This window comes from Gymnogyps californianus, chromosome 4 (genome assembly GCF_018139145.2).
Source record: "Gymnogyps californianus isolate 813 chromosome 4, ASM1813914v2, whole genome shotgun sequence".
In the NCBI taxonomy this organism is placed as follows: domain Eukaryota; kingdom Metazoa; phylum Chordata; class Aves; order Accipitriformes; family Cathartidae; genus Gymnogyps; species Gymnogyps californianus.
In genome coordinates, this window is record NC_059474.1 from 81371889 (window position 1) to 81390499 (window position 18611).

Sequence of the window (18611 nt, forward strand, 5' to 3'; positions counted from 1 at the left end):
GGCACAAACAGCCGTTGTTCCTCTCCCAGGATTTCCCAGCCGAGGCCACATGCTGCGGCCCACCTGCAGGAAGCCCCCGCACCTCGACGGGAGGCCGCCGTCCCCTCAGGGAGCATCACCTCCCCCTCAGAAACCCCCCGCCGCCTGAGCACAGCAGCGCGTTCCCGCCAACGAGCCGCTTTCGCCTCAGCCGCGGTAAGGGAGGCAGGGGCCAGCGGAGCCCCGCTGCGGGGGGGGCGGGCTATGCGGCGGGGAGCCTGGGACGGGCCCAGCGGCGCCCTGAGGGCTAGGGGCGCCGGGCGGTCGAGGCCGGGGCCTTCCCGTGGAAGCCCCGTGGCCGGCAGGTGCAGGCGGCCCCACGGCCAACAGCCGCCACCGCCGCCCCGCGCACGCGCGTTCCCCCTCCCCTCCCGTACAGCGGGCAGGGCCGCTGTGACGCCACGGGGCGGGGGGCTGGTGGGCGGGGCGCCCCCGCCGCCTAGCCGCCCCCGCGGCGGCCCCGGGCCGCGTGCGCGCTCGCGCTTCCCGCCGGGTGCCGGCGCCGCCGCGCGCGCGCACGCGAGGGCCGCCACCGCTTCCCCCCCCCAATACCGGCCCCTGCCGGGCGGTTTGTGACGTCAGGCGGTCGCTGAGGAACGGGGCGCAGGTGCATCCGTTTCCTCAGGGCGAGAGGCGCCGGGCGCGAGCGCCTCCCGCCGCCGTCCCCGGTGCGGAGCGGAGCGGGGCGGAGGGGAGGGGACGGGAAGGGAAGGGAAGGGTCGAGTCCTCCCCCGCTCCCGGTGCAGCGCAGGTCCCTGTCCGCAGTGTGAGAATCCCCTCGCTACAGCGTCCCCGACGGGCGGGGCGGGGAGAGAGAGCCGCGACGGGGCGGCCGCGGCCGGCGGGCTGGGGTCGCTAGGGGGAGGCACGGCACCGGGAGACCGGGCAGAGGCGCGGCGGCCCCGCTTGGCCGGCAGCCGCCGCGGGGGGGGGTGGAGGGGAGCGGAAGGCGGAGGCACCCCTCGGCCGTCGGCGCCGCGCCCCCCGCCCCGGTTTTGCTTTCCCTTTCGACGCCACCTGCCTCGGCGGGCTTGAGGGAGAGGCGCTTATTTATTTATTTATTTATTTGCTTCCCTAAAGGGCGAGGGGAGGGGAGAGGGAAGACCGAAGACCTGCGCGGGGAGGACGCGCCAGCTGGCGGAGAGGAGGGCGCGGAGGCAGCCCCGTCACGAGAGGAGGAGGTAGGCGGCGGCGGGGAGGAGGAGGAGGAGGAGGAGAAGCCGGCGCGGAGCCTCGCCTCGCCTCACAGCCCCTCCGCCGTCACCGCCTCGCCGTCCCTGGCCGCCGGAGGTACCGGCGGCCACCCGTCCTCATGATGGCCTCAACCACCACCTGCACCCGGTTCACCGACGAGTACCAGCTCTTCGAGGAGCTCGGGAAGTAAGGACGGAGCCCGCTGGGCGCGCACCCGCCGTTGGGGGAACGGCGCGGGGCGGCTGGCTCGGGGCTGGGGAGCCAGCGTTGCCGGGGGGGGGGGGGGGGGGGGGCGGGAATGCACCGTTGGCTGTGAGGGCTCCGTGCATGAGCCCCGGTGGAGGGGTGCCGGGACCATGGGGCCGCCTTACCGATGCTGAAAGCCCGGCGGGGCGCCCCGCTGTGGAGAACCACCGGGGGGAGCGCCCTGGCTCCAGCCTTACAACCCCCCCCAGCACCCGGGCGTTACTTGTGGGGTGGGGGGATCGGGCTCTGCGCCCGCCCGTCCCCCCGGGTATGTACGGCCCCGGGGAGGCGAGAGGCTCCGGGCGGGCGGCGGCGGGGAGCTGCCCTCCGCCTCCCGACGCGGGAGGTGCGGGAGCTGCCTTATGGTTATTTATTATTTTTTATTATTATGGCTGTGGGGGGCTCGGTGGGTGAGGGGCTGGGGGGGGCCGGCGGGCGGGGCGGGGCGCGGCGCCCCCCAGCGGCGGGGCGGGAGGGGGAGCGGAGCCGGGGCCGGCGACTCTCGGCCCCGATCGCCATGTTGGCAGGCGGCGGGTCGCCGGGGACGGACGGGTCCGGGGCCACCGCCGCCGCACTGCCCCACGGTGTGTGCCGGCCTTGGGGTAGTGAAAATGTGCCCTCCCTCCGCCCAGCCGCCAGCGGTTACAGTCGGGGATCGGTTCGGTCATATGGCTTGTACCCGCGTTTCTGACCAGAGTTAACTCTTTTGGTGAATAAAATGAATGCTGACCGGCACTCTCCGAAAATCCTTTTTTTTTTTTTTTTTTTTTTTTTTTTTTTAAATTCTGCCGACATCACACCTCTCACTGGAACCCATTAAAACCCTCGCGCCGGTAATGGCAGTGAACTGTTTCAGTTGGACTGACACTTTGTCCGCTTCTTGGTTTCCAGAGGGGCGTTCTCCGTCGTGAGAAGATGTATGAAAATCACCACAGGACAAGAGTATGCTGCCAAAATTATCAACACCAAAAAGCTTTCGGCCAGGGGTGGGTATATTTTAACCTAGTATTTATGATGCCTCCTCCCCGTTTTTTGCATTATTGTGGTAAGCGTTAAAAAAATAATAAAAATAGCTAAATTAGTTAATACATTTCTTAATACATTTTTTTTTATTTCCTTGGGTTTTTGTTTTTTCATTTCCTTGGTGCTTGTTTTTTTTTTCCTATGTTAAATGTTTCATGGGTTGGCTGCGTGGAGGTGTGAGGTTGCTGTAGAGCATTTCAAGAAAAGAAGTACAAATACTAAAACAATTTAACATAATGCAGCCTCTTCATTTTTGTATGTAGATATCTTTGAATATCAGCTTGCAAGCATTTTGCAAGCCAATTTTTGGGGGAAGGTTGGGAAATAATAAGTTTCCATGATAGCTCTTATTTTAAGTATTATAGCTTTACTGAATTCTGTGTTTCCATTGCATTTAAACATGAACATCAAGGCTTATCTGACTATGAATGCATGAGAAAAAGTACTTCTACCTCATACTAAACTTTGTTATGAGAACAAAATTATGTTAAGGAAGAAAATTATCATTTTATGAACTAACCGTTTGTGAAGCAAGTCATTCTGAATAAGTGGTGAACTGTTTTACTGTTACAACCCAACTGTAATGCCTGCTGTATGGCTTTTTTATACCTTCTGTGTGACGCGTATATTTCCTAGATATTTTCGGTGTCAGTGGATATGTCTTTATGATACATTTGAGGTAAATATACACATACCGTGGGTTACTGTTGTCGAAAGCAAGCCTTACTGGTGATATGTCAATTGCTCGTTAAGTTCAAGTCAGAGTGTTTGTGCTGGGATGTCGCGGATTACAGATTATTCTCCCTTAACGTTATCTGTGTTTTGATATGAATTTGTGGTGTGGTAAAGAACATGGATGTGAATAAGCAAACAATGTCAGTGTAAACCTGTTTATGGCCTGGTTTGCTTTTGACGCAGAGGAATCACTGCAGGTAAATGGCAGTTTGAATTAATTACATTTAAACAAAAAATATTACATATGACTTTATGGCATGTTCTGGTAACATGCTGCTCTCTGATAAAGATCTTTCAACATTGTGTCAATACTCTTATTTTCAGCTGATGAAAGCTGTGTGAAAATTTACTTTTTACCTTTTGCTGAATTTTAGTCTTCATACTCTCACTGTGAGATTTGTTTTCCTGTATTTTTCAAAAGGTACTTCAATTTAAAATACTCCCTTGTAGAGTTATGGATTTGAAGGGAGAGAGATTAAGAAAACGGTAATACTTGAGATAAAATATTTTCATAAGTTTGCTTAAAACAGATCTTCCTTTTCTCTTTTGTTAGCGCAATAACGTGATCTGTTGAATTTTGATGCTTAAACCACCACATTCTGTGCGATTTCATAGATCTAAGTACCTTTCAACGTGGGAAGCTGTAGCAAGATCAGCACCAGCTTACTTATGTGCCATGGGTTTTATGTATGATGGGATAAATCTTGAAATGCTAGGCTAAAATAATAAAAACTTTGTCTTCCTTAGAAGTCATCATTTGGAACGTACTATATATCAAGCTTTAATTTTTTTACTACTTTGACTGTTCACGCAGGACCAAGTTGGTCCTTGGTGTAGCCCATTAATGAGTGGGAGCATATTTGGGAGAATTTGGCTCATAAGATGGAATGAGGCAAAATTCATGAAGAGATTTTTCTACAGGTTTAGTACATAAGCCCATAAAGGAAGGGGTTACACTTCAAAGCTGGACTGTGAAATACCCTTTCTTATCAGAACGCATGTGATGCCATGTCCATGAATGCAGGGAACGCGTTTCCATCTCTGTTTTCAGAGATCCCAGAAATATTTGAGGTTTTTTATTCGCTTGGTTGTTTTTTGTGGTGGTTGTTTTGGTTTTTAGCTTTTTGAAATATACTAAACACCTTTTGAAGAGCAAGCTTCTTAGAGAAATATTCAGATTCTTATTAGGCAATTCTTTGATTGCAGAAAGGTGCACTTTAATTGCACTTGTGGTGCAAAAACTAAACATTAAAAAGCCTCAAACTGTGATACTTTCTCCTGGCTGATAATAGGTATGCAGCTTATAACTAAGATACTGTTTTTCAAATCTAAATTGTAAGTTTCATTCTACTTGCATCTGAACTGCTTTATGATGAGGTAGCCGTTCACTTTTGTGTTTCATACTTCTTACTTGAAATACCAATTGTAATGTAAATCTGAAGAACTGTTTGTTGGGTCGGGTTCATCTGTGAGCAGAGTTAAGAGGTTCTGGGCTGGGAAAAGCGTATCCCTTGTACAGTGCCTGGCTCTCTGGAAGTCTTTTAAGCACAACATCGAATTTGGGCCTTCTTGCTTGCAAGATTGAAGAAGAGCACTTTCAATGTATGATATGGAAGAGTCAAGACTAATTAAAACTTCCTTAAGGTAGCTTTGAAATTAAAAGTTATTTAACTGGCTTCAGCCCAGTCCTAACAATACTTGTCTCCCCATCCCTCCTTCATCTCAGCCATAAATGATCTTGGAGGTTTATCCAAATCCTTACTTTAGTAGTCCTTCTAAACTGAGGAACTGATCTGGTCACAGACTTCTGCTGGTGAAGGTGTGTTCTCATGTGTTTCCTTGTATAGTTACAGGGAAATTTCAGATTAATTGCACGTGTGCAGAGGCATGAACTTTGGTTTTAATTTGGAGGGGAAAAGAAGCTATGCCCCCTGTTCTAGCAGAAGTAACTTTTGTGCTTTTAAGTTGGTGATCAGTTATTTGTATCTGCTATGCTTTTATTTACAAATTGTAGTCCAAAATGTAGTAACACTTAAAAAGAAATTATGATTTTAAATATTTGACTTTGTGGCAGTTCCAATTGCCATGTTTTTCTGATTTGAGTAATAGAAATAATATTTGCAATTTAAATCTCTTTATTTCAGTATAGCAAAAACGCTTTTGCTTATTAGATTAACATATATTCTCTTCTTAAAGTACTCTTAAGCTGCACTTAAAAGTTCTGAGCTTTGAGTTGGCATTTACTAAGTCAGTTTAAGTATTAAATTGATATTAGAATATCAACAGCTAGTTTTGTATCAATAGAGTATGTTCTAGACAAGCTTGCATGATTTGATTATGCTGCTGATTTTTAAAAAGGGAAAAAAAAAGGTATGTAACATACCCTTCTAAAATTAAGTGCAACAGTGAACAAGCACACAGAAAACTAAGAATAAAGTGAAGAATGTGTGTTTGCTGGTTCTGGGTTCTGTATCGTTTCATCTGACGAAGTCATTGGGATTTTCTCACTACTCCATTTCTAATGTGTGTGGTTTTGGGCTTCTCTGTGTTGTTTTTCTTGTGTTGAAAGCAATGTAGATAAAAGTGAACTTCTGTGAGGTGGCTTTACTTTTCCCCTGTCTGTTCCAAATACCAAATAATTAACAAATCATCTTTTTCTTTTTGTCATTATCTGTACATCTTTTATCTTCTCTTTTGAGAGTCTTCTGGCTTTGATCCAAATTGTTTTCGTATAAACAGATCCCATTTTCTTAACAGGTTTGGGCCTCGTTTTCTGACTTAAAAAAAAAAAAGAATTAGACAAGTGTTTGCTTCTCTGATCATACTTGAAGAGATCAATTACTAATATATTTTCATTGGGTGTAATTTTTGCCAGTAACTCATATTGACATTTTCTCTATAGTGGCCAAACGCACTGTGCCGATGGCAATTTGGTGGCATCTGCAAGAGGAAGATGATGTTTCAGTCCGTTTTCTTTTCTAGGCTGCTTTTGTAAGTGCTGCCTAGACACACCTCTCCCAGCCCTTAGATTTCTGCACTAGAAATACGAACCACTTTGTTTGTGGGCATGCATATTATTAAGAGTAATGTAAGAATCAGCTGGAGGTTATCACTTCTTTGTGAAAAAGCTCTTGTGAGCTTTCAGGGACCAGCCATTCCATTAGCTTCAGTGAGCTTTTGAGCTTTAAGCCTTGGAGGCTTCAGTGGTTATTTATCTTCCTTCTTAGCAGGAAATTTCCCAAATCCTTTTTTCAGCATCTTCCTATTCTTCAAAGAAGAGAGTATTTCCTGTGAGCTTGTGACTGCTGATGCAAGGCATAGCCAGAGGTGACTAGAGCAATTGCATTTCCCTGCAACAAGCTCTGATGGGTGAGGAGGCTGCAAACCCCACCCTTTCGGAACAGTATTTTAGTGGCAGTATTGAGTAATCTTGCTGTGGGAAGGGTATTTCAGTGTCTGAAGCTGTCCAAGTAAAAGCACCTCATGATCCCTAAAGTGATTTAAAATACATTAGGGAGATGAATGAAATGTGAAGCATATAGGGTAGTATTTTTCAGCGTAGTTTTTCATGACACAGAGATAAACGTTTTTGTTATGTCACTAGACCAACATTTCGTTTAGTCAGGTAGCCTGTGTCAGTCAGTGCCAGAGGTTTTACAGTAAGGCAAGCTCTAATAAGGCTTCCTGTACTCCATAGGAGGAGAAAATAATTCTTCCTAATCTAGCTAAAGTTCTTAATGTCTGAAGCACACATTTACCTGTGCAAGTTTATTATAACGCATGTATTTTTAATGCTTATTTCTGTTCTTACGTACACATGAAGTTATTCCCACGCAGAAAGTACTATCCTTAGGGGCATTTAGTTGCCAGTGAAGCAGATTTTGTCTTTGTGAGGACAAGAATTAAGCTTTGGATTTTAGCTGTTTTCTTCAATATCTTGCTCTAGTCTGTTTCTCAGGTTAATTACCTGTGAAGAAGCAGTATGTTAGCCTTCCTCCATGTGTTAAGAATGTTTTTAAAAATGTTTTTCCATAGTATGTGAGAAGGCTTACCTGCTAACATGTGGTTGCCCTTTTTTAGTGTTTGTGCTCTTTTTGTCCTTCAGCTTAGTCATGGCATTCTTTTCAGTTTGACATAGATGGTGTGATTTAATATGGATACGTTTTCATGTTTATCTGCAAGGATTTGTTTCAATTGCAAATTACCATAATTTAGCAGGCTACTGGTTCTAGCTGTTAAAATTGAGTCCATTCAGAAAGCTCAGAGTAATAGAGAGCACTTATAAGAGTGTTATTTAAAAAAAAAAAAATCAGATTTTTGATTAGGTGTCCTGTTTTGAAGGTTTGGAGCTTTTGTTATGTTTTCTTTTTAGTGAAAATCAGAAGAGCTTTCAAATACCAGTGAGAACGAGGACTTTGAAACTCATTGTGATGAGTGTTGGTTGGTAGTAAGTTTAAACGAGATCTGAAATGAATTTTCCTGTGGCAGTTCATAGTTAAATTATTCATAGCAAATATTACATGATTTCGGTAACGCTACTTCTGTTTTTCTTTGCAAAGGATTTATTTTCTCTCCCCATTGTGATTGTTGTTGCTCTTAAGAAAGGAGATTCCCTTTATAGCTCATACACTGTTGGGCCTTAAATTACATCAGAATTTGAAGATGCATGTATTGTTCTTGTTATCATTAAAGCTTCTTGCTGGTGTTCTTACTGGGAGGTATGTACTAGAAAAGTTAAAATTGTAGTGCATACTTTAACATATTTCCACATGGAGGATGGAGGAAAAGGAATTCTAGTGTATTCTGCTGCTGCTGTTCTCACATGCTTCAGAGAAATGTCCTTGACATGTAGCTTCCTAGTTTGAAGTGATACTATAAAAACAGTGCTTACAAGTTATCCTGAAAAGTTGAAGTTTGTCAAAGTGTAGCCATTGATTGCAATGAACACATGACCCAAATCCAATATGTAAAATAACTTGGAAGAGGCATGGAGAACTAAAAAGGTGTTTGCATCATGTGTCATCTCAGTTTGACCAAGCTCAATAGAGGGGGGGGAAAAAGTGTGTAAGAGACGTTTTTTCTGTCTGAACTCCAAGATTATTAAGCATGCTTAAAATTATAAGTCAGCTGAATGCATGTGTCCCTCTTGGGAGCTTCCCATTTTCTCTCATTGTGTGTCACCACTACTTTGGCCTGGACCCCCTCTCCGCTTTCACATCTCTTCCACTGAAATATTAACAAAGGGATTCTTGGGGACTTGTTTGGCTACCGCTTTGCTGCCATTTTCTGTCAGATGTTGCAAATTCTGGCGCTGATGTGTGCGTCTATTTTGTGTGTTCCCTTACTGCGAGCTAAAGACTTAACTGCACATCTGAACAGCTCCACTTTCAGAACTGCCTCTGTTGGGAGAGAAGGGAGAACTAGATGCAGGGGAAAATATGAACTGAATACCTTTACTCAGCTTGCGCATCTGCATTCTGATACTGAAATATGGATGTGTGCTTTTCCTCCTGGTCTGAGAGAAGTTGTGTTCCCTCATGTTTTACTACTTATGTCCGAATCGTACTTCCAAATGAAAGCTTTTGGTCAAATATGAAAACAAGGAAATAAGCGCAATGGTAAACACTTAACCTTTATTGTAGATCGGTTCTGTCTGTTTGCACGTAATACTGTACATAGAAAACATTGTTTCATGGCTAATGCAATCTGAAACCACGGGTCAGCTGAGGTATTTAAGTGACTTGGGTCTGTCCTCATTGACAGCAAGGTAGAAATACACTTGTTCCTGGAAGAACTGAGACTGAATTTCCGAGGGTTTGTTCTGCACCTAATTTCAAAATTTCTCTTAGTCTTAAAACGTAACTAAAATAAAAATGATATTATAATGTGAAAGTCCTACCATATGTAGGTATATATTTGTCCAAATACTAAAAATTATTTATTCACTTTCCCTGGTTATGATTAGTGGTATGTGAAGTCATCTCTGCTGCTTTTTACACTTTTATGATTCCAAGGTCTGGTTTTGGGGTTTGGGGTTTTTTTTTTTGTTTTGTTTTGATGGTGACCATTTTGACTATTGCTTGGAAGATAGGAGAAGGCTGTATTTTTTTTTTTTTTATTTAATTGGGAAGTGCCTGATCTGAGAGATTGAAATAAAAGTTAGCTAAATATTTTGCTTTACAAATGTAAATACTGAATACTGCCAAAATAGTGCTTTTCATGTATTTGCCCTTCATTTGACCTGAGGAATGTAGGCCAGGGTGTTTCATATGTCAGGGTCCGGCTTCCTCCTTCATATACATTTATTGCATGTTTGTCAAATGCTTTGTAAGGATATTGTGAGGATTATTAAACGATTATGTGAGAAACATAACTTCCTCTGTTCATTGAAAAAGGTTAATAGAGAACAAAAACCTAACTTAAAGATGGTAGTTCCTTTTGTTTAATTCCTTATTAAAAATAATTATGCCTTGAATTTGAAGAAACATCTGCTGTGTTTTGGAGAGACACAGAAATCCAATCTGTCTGTTTATTCCTTGTATGTATTGAGCTCTGTGTATATCTTTGTGTGCATGTTTGTGCAAACTCCTCCTCTGTTTAATCCTAGTATTATGAGAAATGTCTTGTGCATGGTATCAGAGAGAGTGGAGAATTTGTGTGACGTGGTTTTAGTATTTTCTTCCAGGGGAGACAGTTGTGCTGTTATCCAGTGTCATTTTCTAGGTTGTTGTCAGCTTGTTCTGAAATGCATTGAGTTCAGTTGTTTGAATTAGAAAACTCGTTTTAAAGCTTTGCAGCCCTGTTAATTCCTGTCATATCTGATTGGAAGCTGCTGGATATATTCTGCTGAACTGAGAGTTTACTTAATTTCTCTTGAATCTGTTGCTTCTATAGGTGCCACTGGATAGAAGTACTAGCTGTAGCCGAGAGTCAAAAAAGCTGGGGAGGGGGAACTTATGCAAATTTGCAAATACATTTTATCCCTGATTTAGCTTTTATTCTAATCCCTGGCCTCTTTAGTGGAAATTGAGAAGCATAAATTGTGCCACAGCATATATTTATTTTTTGTAATTAGGTTTTTAAGTCTAGAGAAAGATAGTTAATATGCTGAGCAAGCTATTACAGATAAGTCTGTGCAACTGTTGGTTTAAGTTGGTTGTATTTGGTAGAAAGGAACTTTGCCTACCTGGTGATTTGAGGTAGTTTCTATTACGTGAATTCCTGGCCTTTCATAAGTAGCAAGTATTTCACAGGAAACTTGGAGAGTAAAACATGCAGGCTTCATTTAAAAAACAAACCCCAAAACCTCTCAAAAGTAACAAAGTAGATTTTATTTAATAATGGAAACGTGATGCTGTGGATATTTGCTGGTCAAGATGAAACATTTCATCTTGTGATGGGAGGCTTTTTTTTACTCTTGCCACTAACAGGAATTTAGACACTACTACAAGAAGTTAATGTCCTGATGATGCTTTCCAAGAGAACTGTCTGGCATCCATAAAAACACAATTAATTTATGTTTTGGCAGTCACTTTCACCTTGAATGTAGAGCAGGCTTGTTGAAAAAGTTCACGACTGGTCTTGTGGTTTCTTTTGCTCAGTTCAAGCCAAATCGGTCAATTGGGTTGTCAGTTGGACAGCCTCTCCCCACCATCCTAAATGTGCTGTGTAGGGAATTGATTCTTTTTATTGTGCATCAGTGTTTACTCTGCCAACACACAGTTGGCAGTGCTGGGGAAAGCATGGCTGCGGTTACGTTCCACTGGATGTAGAACTTTACCCAAACCCATCTTTAGTCAGAGGTTATTATGTGCACAATTAAAAACTTCAGAATCTGATCTATAAGCAAAAAAAAAAAAAGATGGTATGAACTGAATGTTTGCTGGATTACATCAAACCCTGATGGTAAAGTTAGTTCACAGTTGTTACGTGTATGGTCTGCACACAAGTATACAGCCCTTCCGAACAACTCGTCCAACCCTGTGGCCTCCAGCTGGCAGCTCTCCTTACCTGTGAAACTGTTAATTGGTTTGTACAGCATTATGGGCGATGCACTGGGTCGCGTGGCAGAAAGCGATCTTCCACACGCTCTCCTTTCCCTGCGCTACAATGAACAGTGTACCTTGCCCAACAAGGAAGATTACCAAGCCTCGATGTAAGTGGAAAGGATAACACACCTCTGCTGTAAAGTTTCATCATCTCAGCACGTGAGAGGAAGAGAAACATAGACTTACAGCGTTGAAGCTCGTATTTGTGGCAAGCAATCTAGCGCATGTGTTTTCAGAACTTCGTTCCTGATTTAATTATAGTCAGAAACTGCTTACCTGTAAATTTTCCGCAATGTGAATGCAAGTGTTGCAGTAACAGTCACGTTGCATATTCATGTTGCTGCATGAACAGATGGGGTTCCTACATAATATCCATATTTGACAATCTGATGGGATTTGCCAAGCCTAAGCTTTCATTTAAATTTTAACCTCTTGGAGAGATAGGTTTGTGATTTAATCAGTCAAGGGAGGCCTTGAAGTTACTTGTATTGCATAGCGGATTTCAAGCTAGTGCTTAGGTGTGATTTTGGTTTGGGAGACTTCTCGTAGGAATGGTTTTAACAGGCTATTGCTCATTAGAATAAATAGTCACCAAATTCAAAGATTTCTCTTAAAACCTTATTCATTTGGCTGATTTTATTCATATCCTTCAGTAAGTGAAGATGTATTTGTGTATTCAGCTAAAACATAGGGTGACATGGACAGAGTTCTGTTGCTGTGGTACTGCCTTGCGGGGAGGATTTTGTACTGTAGGGCGTATGACCTTCGGTTTCCCTTGGGGCAGCTCCAGGTGCTGCTGAACTTGGGTTATTAAAACTCGCTTAAAGATTTGTTTTCCACCTTTTTTTATAGAAAGATGTCACAAATGTTAAGTGTCTCCAAGATGCAGGTCAATTTCAGTACAGAAAGCAACCTTCAAAAACTGTGTTGGTTATTTATGAAACACTATAGCTATGAAAATACAAAGCTCACCTTGGTGCTTTTTATACTGTGTATACTGCTTTTAAAATTAAAAAAAATGAAACTCAGGTGTAAGATAGATTGCCTACTATTTGCTTTCTTTACGCAGCATGGACAGCTATGAAATTGTGGTTAGGATAGCATTGATACATGCTCACGGGACTAAATGCTCTGCTGATCGTGGCATTAAAAAAGCCCTTTTTTCAGGGCTTTTTAGTATCACCACCCCAAAAGGGGGGGGGGGGGGGAAGGTTTTCTGTCAAATTTCTGCATCTTTCCATGGTGCTCTTGCTGATATTAATCATTTATAGTAAATTTTAGCATGTTAAAAACATTTCTAGTTGCTCACTCTTTCAATTAAGGCCTCCCAGTAGTCTTTTAATACTGGAGAAGAGTAAGATTTATAAGATGATGTGTGCTGGTGCTGGATGGAAGAGCTTCCAAAACCCAGTGACGTTTCTTTTATACCTACAGCACTTTATATAGCTATTGCATTTTTGGGGGGAAGGAAGAAAAAAAAGGCCACTGGTATAGTGCGCTGTGTGTGTGTGCACGTGCACATGTTAGATGCAGAAAAAGATCCAGCAGAGCTTGGCAGAGCTTGTGTGTACCCTGCCAGCTTGTTTGCTGTAGGAAAATGTTTCATGCTGAAAGACCTATTAACTAAAGTAATTTTACTTGTAATGAGGGCAAGAATTGGTGTCTTTAAATTTTTGTTTATTTGTGGTTAACATGATTTATATATCTAAATTAAGTAATAAATTGCTTTCAATGCCATGTTAATCAAAACATGTTTACTAATGAGATTAATTTTCTCAGAGTAGAAGTTGCTTATGTGTGGTCCATCCCCCCTCCTAGGAGATGTGTGTTAGTACTACAGATGTTCTGGGGACCAGATCGATGGCGCGGCTGGCCTTGTGTACTAATGGTGGTTAAGCTCAGCGTATCTCAGGGACGGTTTTAGGAAACCTGAAGTAAGGGGACGAGGACTCATGAAGTAGGTGTATTTCAAATCTATAATAGGTGGAGATTTTTTAAGTCTCAAAATCATGAGGTTTAATATTCTGTCCACATTTTTTGAATTGGTTTTATTTTGGTCACAGGGCATTCTTGTAGCTATATAAATCTCATGAGGTTGTTGCATCTCAACAAAGTTCATACTCCTTAAAGTACAAAATATTTGAAAAAACGTTTCCTTTGTCCTTTAAAGAGGATTGATTCCCGTCTGTCCCTAACTGTCTTCTTGCTCAGATAGTTTTGAATGGTAGGGATTGGTCATTTACCAATACTCAGAATGAAAGTCAAATTTAGAGTCAGATTTTTTTGTTGTTGTTCAGTGGTCTGTTCTTGGTTTTCATGTTTCATGTAACAGATTCAGTCTGGCTAAAACTGATACCTTCCACTTTCAAATCACATTTCTCCACTGTCAGACTTCTACAGGATAAGAGAACATTTGAGTATCTATCACCTGGGGTTGGCCTTAGGTGAAAAATGGGAAATAAAATGAAAGTGTATCCAAGGTGAAGTTGAGTCCTTCAACAGAGTAAACAATTTCATTCAGTAATCGAGCTCTATCTTAAAATTAACTGGGGAGGTGAGAGGCTTAGTTCTTTTGTTGCTTTACTGAAGAGAGAATTTAGCACTGCACTGTTACTTTGAAGATTTTTCTGATTTACAGCCCAAATTTATTTGTGGACAGTGTTTTTTTGTCTGTGCCTAGGTTGTCCTTCAGAGAATTCTTCGTCTTTCGCCAGTGTATTTATCAAGGATGACCTTGTTTCCTTTTTTTTTTTTTAACAGCCATCTCCCTTTAGCTTCCTCCTGTATGACAGACTTACCATTATTATGGCCATTCTCCCTTATGTATGCTGTAAGCTAATTTTTATATCTATATATGGATGTTTGGAATGGGGGATTGGATTGACCAGGAAAAAAAAAAAAAAATCAGGTGAGGGCTCCTGAGTGGCTTTAGTAATCACCTGTGTCTGCATGGGAGGATCTTGTCTGGTAAATTGCAGTGTTTATTTACAGATTCATTTACTGATTCTGAGACTGATACTGAAGGAACTTCTATCAGAACTTCTTTAGTAATTTCATTTCAGCTTTCTCTTTCATCACTACATTTCCTGTCACCCCTTTTACCAGTTTCCTACCAATTTCAAAGCTAATTTGGTAATCTCCATTTTTACTAATCTCCAGATGTCTCATTTTCTTTGTTTCTACATCTTAAACAATGGAGCCTTGCAGGAAGCATTGATCCCTGCCTGGAAAAATTCCCCAGAGTAATGTTTTAGAGGACTTACTGTACCCAACCAGTAACTGATATGCATAGATGTAGGTAGATGCTTTTTTCTTTTCTTCTTTTTTCTTTTTTGGTACAGTTTCTCAAGTTCATGCATATTTGAGACCTAAGTCAAAAACAAGTTCTTTCCATCACAAGCATATTGTTCAGTTTCTGACATAGTAGCTTTCTGCAGCCTGCCGTTATTCTCACCTCTGTGCAAGGTCAAGTGAAAATAGCTCCGTGAAATGAAGCTAAATTAGGAATAGTTTCTGTTGAGTGTTGCCTTTTGTTTCTGCAACCACAGATACTCATCTATTCAACAAAATGGCTAAAGAAAATGAAAACTGTGCAAATGTACTTACAGCAGCTTAGTTCATTGTTTGTTTAAAGAAAAGTTGTGTTGATTCACACGCTAAACAAACTGAAACACTTTCAAAATGTTGCTAATTGTTGACTGCTTCAGTCAATAAAATATAGTGTGTAAAAATGGCTAACTAGCTCAGTATGGATTTTGAGGTTTTTTCTGAGTGCATTGCATGGCCTTTTTTTTTTTTTTTTCCTTAGAGGTCCCTTCCCTTAATATTTCTCAAACTCTAGTTTGTAGACAGCTGGTGTTTCATAAAGCTATGATAGAGGACAGCAGAAACTTTCCAAACAAGGAAGACGTATGAGCTTCTGGTTACGTGACTTGTGCTGTGTGTAGTTCTCTTGGCAGGTTTGTATTTATAGCATTTTGTGAGGAAATTCTGGCAGTTAGCAGTGAATAATGTTGGTCTGAGGGGTTGTGTAAGAGGACTCGGATGCTGCTTGTCTCAGGTAAGCATGATGGTGCTCTGTGGCACTGCCCGTTAGAGCTTTCCCTGGGAGAGGGACTGGCAGAGACCATGGTGAGCGAGGCACCTTGCATCCCTGAGCTTTCTGTGGAAGCTGGGCGCTTGATGCTAGTTGCAATTCCATGGTAAAGTGAATCTAGAGCTTCTGGAAATAAGGGCTAAGTAGGCAGGTTTAAAGTCTTGAATTCGGTGAACGTGTCTTTTTGGAACAGAAAAGTTCATTATAATTATATCAAGTGTCTACAATCTGACCTTGAAAATGAGGTGATTTTACGTAAATCAACAGTGGCTGTGTATGTAGCAATACAGGTGAATGTGACAACTAACATACTGAATTTTGCTAACAAGTGTAAGCATTCATGAGATCAGTACCTGGGTTTGCATCTGTCACGTTTGCTTTCCTACACAGAAACTAGTCGCTTTTATTAAAAACTATATGAAACAGGTTTTCAAACAAAAATATGTATTGTAGCAAACCAGAAAGCTTCACATAAAGCCACATGCTGTTCGGCATAACCTTTTTTTTTTTTTTTTTTTTTTTTTGAAATTTGAGTAGTGTTTTTAGAAATATGGGAGGTATGTATTTAAATGAATGGAGTATTAAGCTTACTTGCTCTTGTAAATATTTAGGTTGATTGACTGATTTAACTTTCTTAAGTAGAAGTGTGTCCCTTCGTGCCTTGATGTTGGGTTTGTTACTTAATAATTCTTAATGATCAATCAAAAACTGATGCTAGACAGATTAAAAACCAAAACGACAAACAAAACTCCTATTATTTTCAGTCAAGTGTCTTGATAAGTTGTTGAGATTCTCCCTGCCCCCTCCCTGTCCTGGATCATCCTCATTTAGATGGAGGAAGGGAAGGGGATCTCTACAAAGAGAGTAATGCTCCCTTGTCGGACGTTCTACAGGCTGCAAGACATAGTTCTACAGAAGGCGGGGAAGATAATAGCTTGTTTCCAGTATTGAAATACAAACAAGAGGTACGAAACAAGTCTATGGTAATTCAGAATTAGCACTGGCTCCTTTAGTAAATAATAGAATTCTACAGTCATACCAAGTTAATACTAATATTATCAGACTTAAACAGCAAAAGTCAGTTGAATCAGATGCATATTCTTTACATCTCTTAAATATTCATCAGACCATGCAAATTCTGTATAGAAAACAGGATTATGGGAATGCAAACAGAGCTATATACCTAATGCTACAATTGCATTCCTCTCAAAAATCTTAGTAACATGTCAAAGCTCAGATATCTGAAGTTGACCCACCTGAATCTGTGTTTCATAGCACAGAGTTACTGAATAATCTCAGCTGTGGTTGGAGAAAAAAAAAATTCTCCTTAATTGCATTACATAAATGCATTTTTAGCGTGAGAATTATATATACAACATCTATCTGAATTACTCAAAGTGGCTTCAAAATAAGAGGTAAAAAACTCAAGAGTTGTCTTATTAGGCAGAGATTGTCAGCTCGTTTCGGAATTTTACTACTAATTTTACCCAGAAGGTTTTTATGACATCATGATATGTAACTATATAAAATTATCTGTGTGAATTGTGGGTATTTGCAGACTAAATCTGCTTGTGGACTTGCATGCTGGGATGCACATAATGCAAGCATTGGCATTTGATGTTTTATACCTTTGAAGGATTCCACCCCCCGCCCCCCCCATGTTCTTAACATACTGATTATTTCTTTGCCAAGAAAAGAGTGTATGAAGGAACCATCAAAGAAACTGTGCATATAGACTTGGTCTGAGAACCTCAGCAGATGATGTTTAAGCTACTGTGCTTTATTTTGCAACTGTGGCAGACTTAACTGCATACAGTCAGGAAATTCCACTCGTGGGCAATAATTTTCTTCAACTGCTGTAACCTGATCATGTTTAGTCTAGTACCTGTATCCTTAGCAACTTCTGGTGAGATAATAGAAGGATATGGATAGTTTCAGAGTCTGTGCTATTCGTATATCCTTCTCATGCCCACTTACTCCACCAATTTTGTTAAGGTATTAAATAGTTCCTGTTTTGAGAACCATTGTTCTCAAGTCTGATGCTTGAGAAGGTTTATAAAATAGGCCTCTGAGTTTGGCATGTATAGGTTTGGTGGTTTGTTTTGTTTTGGTGGATTTTGTGTTTGGGTTTTTTGGATGGAAATTGTTGCATCCCATCTGTATGAGATGGGGCCCTTATAACCTCATTAGAAGGTAGTTTGATTATTTTAAACCCTGTCTCTTTCATATTGTTCCTTTTGCTTAAAATGTGCTTGTTTCCTTTTCTGTGTTATGTGAATAGTCGATGGAACGAAAGTTCTTGCAGTTAAAATGTTAGAAAATCCTCTTTTAAAATGCGTGCTTATTTGAATTGAATGTGCTTAGGGTTTGCATATATTTCAATTCTGGCATACATTTTGACCAAAATAATTTCATGTACAGCATTGAACTACCTTAAATGTGCAGTTAGTACCACTGCAAACTTACACGTTATACGCTTATACCAGAACTCTTCTTGAAACTACAAATGTGCTTCTGAGCTTAGATTTGCTCTGGTTTTATTTTACACTCTTATTCTTTGAACTCAAGTCTGCTCCAAAACTGCAAACATATCCTTAGCATGTGGTAGTGTTTTCTGAAGGTCGCTTTTCTTTCATGGTAGCATTTACCCATTCCTACCAGAAATCCATGCAGCTTTAATTTTAGTTCAGCTTTCTGAATTTCAGTTTTAACCTGTCTATAATCATGTAAAAATAGTATGTGGGGTGCCAGCTGGGATCTCTTGGTGTAGCAGGGGCTCTTCTTTTTACATTGTGTGAGTATGGACTACCTACCAGATAGAGGAGAAGAAGTTCTAGAGAAAAGGAAGCATTGGCATGGATAATAGTCACCAAGAGAGAAAACTTCATCGTTATTTTAAAGGATTAAAAATCTGGAGGGGAAAAAAAGCCGGTTATCTTATCTGGAAAGTGATGTTAATTTAACCTGTTTTTTGTTGGTAGTTTTGCCTTTTCAAGAAGTGAAAATGTTACCCTGGCATCCCATTATCCTGTCATTCTAGCATAAGAGCTAAAGAAAAATGCATGAAGAAAAAATGTCTGCTGCTATTAACGGTTTATCTTGAATGATCTCACATCAAAATATAAAGCAGAATAAGACTTTGCAATATAGTTAACTTCTAATCCTGTATTTACAGTGATACCTTTACCTTATTAGTGTGGAAAGATTCTTCATATTTTCATGAGACTTCC

At 41.5% G+C, this 18611-nt stretch overlaps 1 protein-coding gene across 15 annotated transcripts in view; it reads left to right on the plus strand.

The window, feature by feature from the left end:
• The first annotated feature begins 1351 nt into the window (after positions 1-1351).
• CAMK2D (calcium/calmodulin dependent protein kinase II delta) overlaps positions 1352-18611 on the plus strand; it is a 158100-nt gene continuing 140840 nt past the window's right edge. For 10 of the 15 annotated variants that reach the window (XM_050896380.1, XM_050896381.1, XM_050896389.1 and 7 more), the window contains exons 1-2: positions 1355-1419; positions 2371-2465. In XM_050896380.1, coding sequence (XP_050752337.1) covers positions 1355-1419; positions 2371-2465 — 160 coding nt within the window. Of the gene's footprint in view, positions 1420-2370; positions 2466-18611 lie in introns of all 15 variants that reach the window. The other 5 variants (XM_050896387.1, XM_050896376.1, XM_050896377.1 and 2 more) reach the window with 2 other exon arrangements.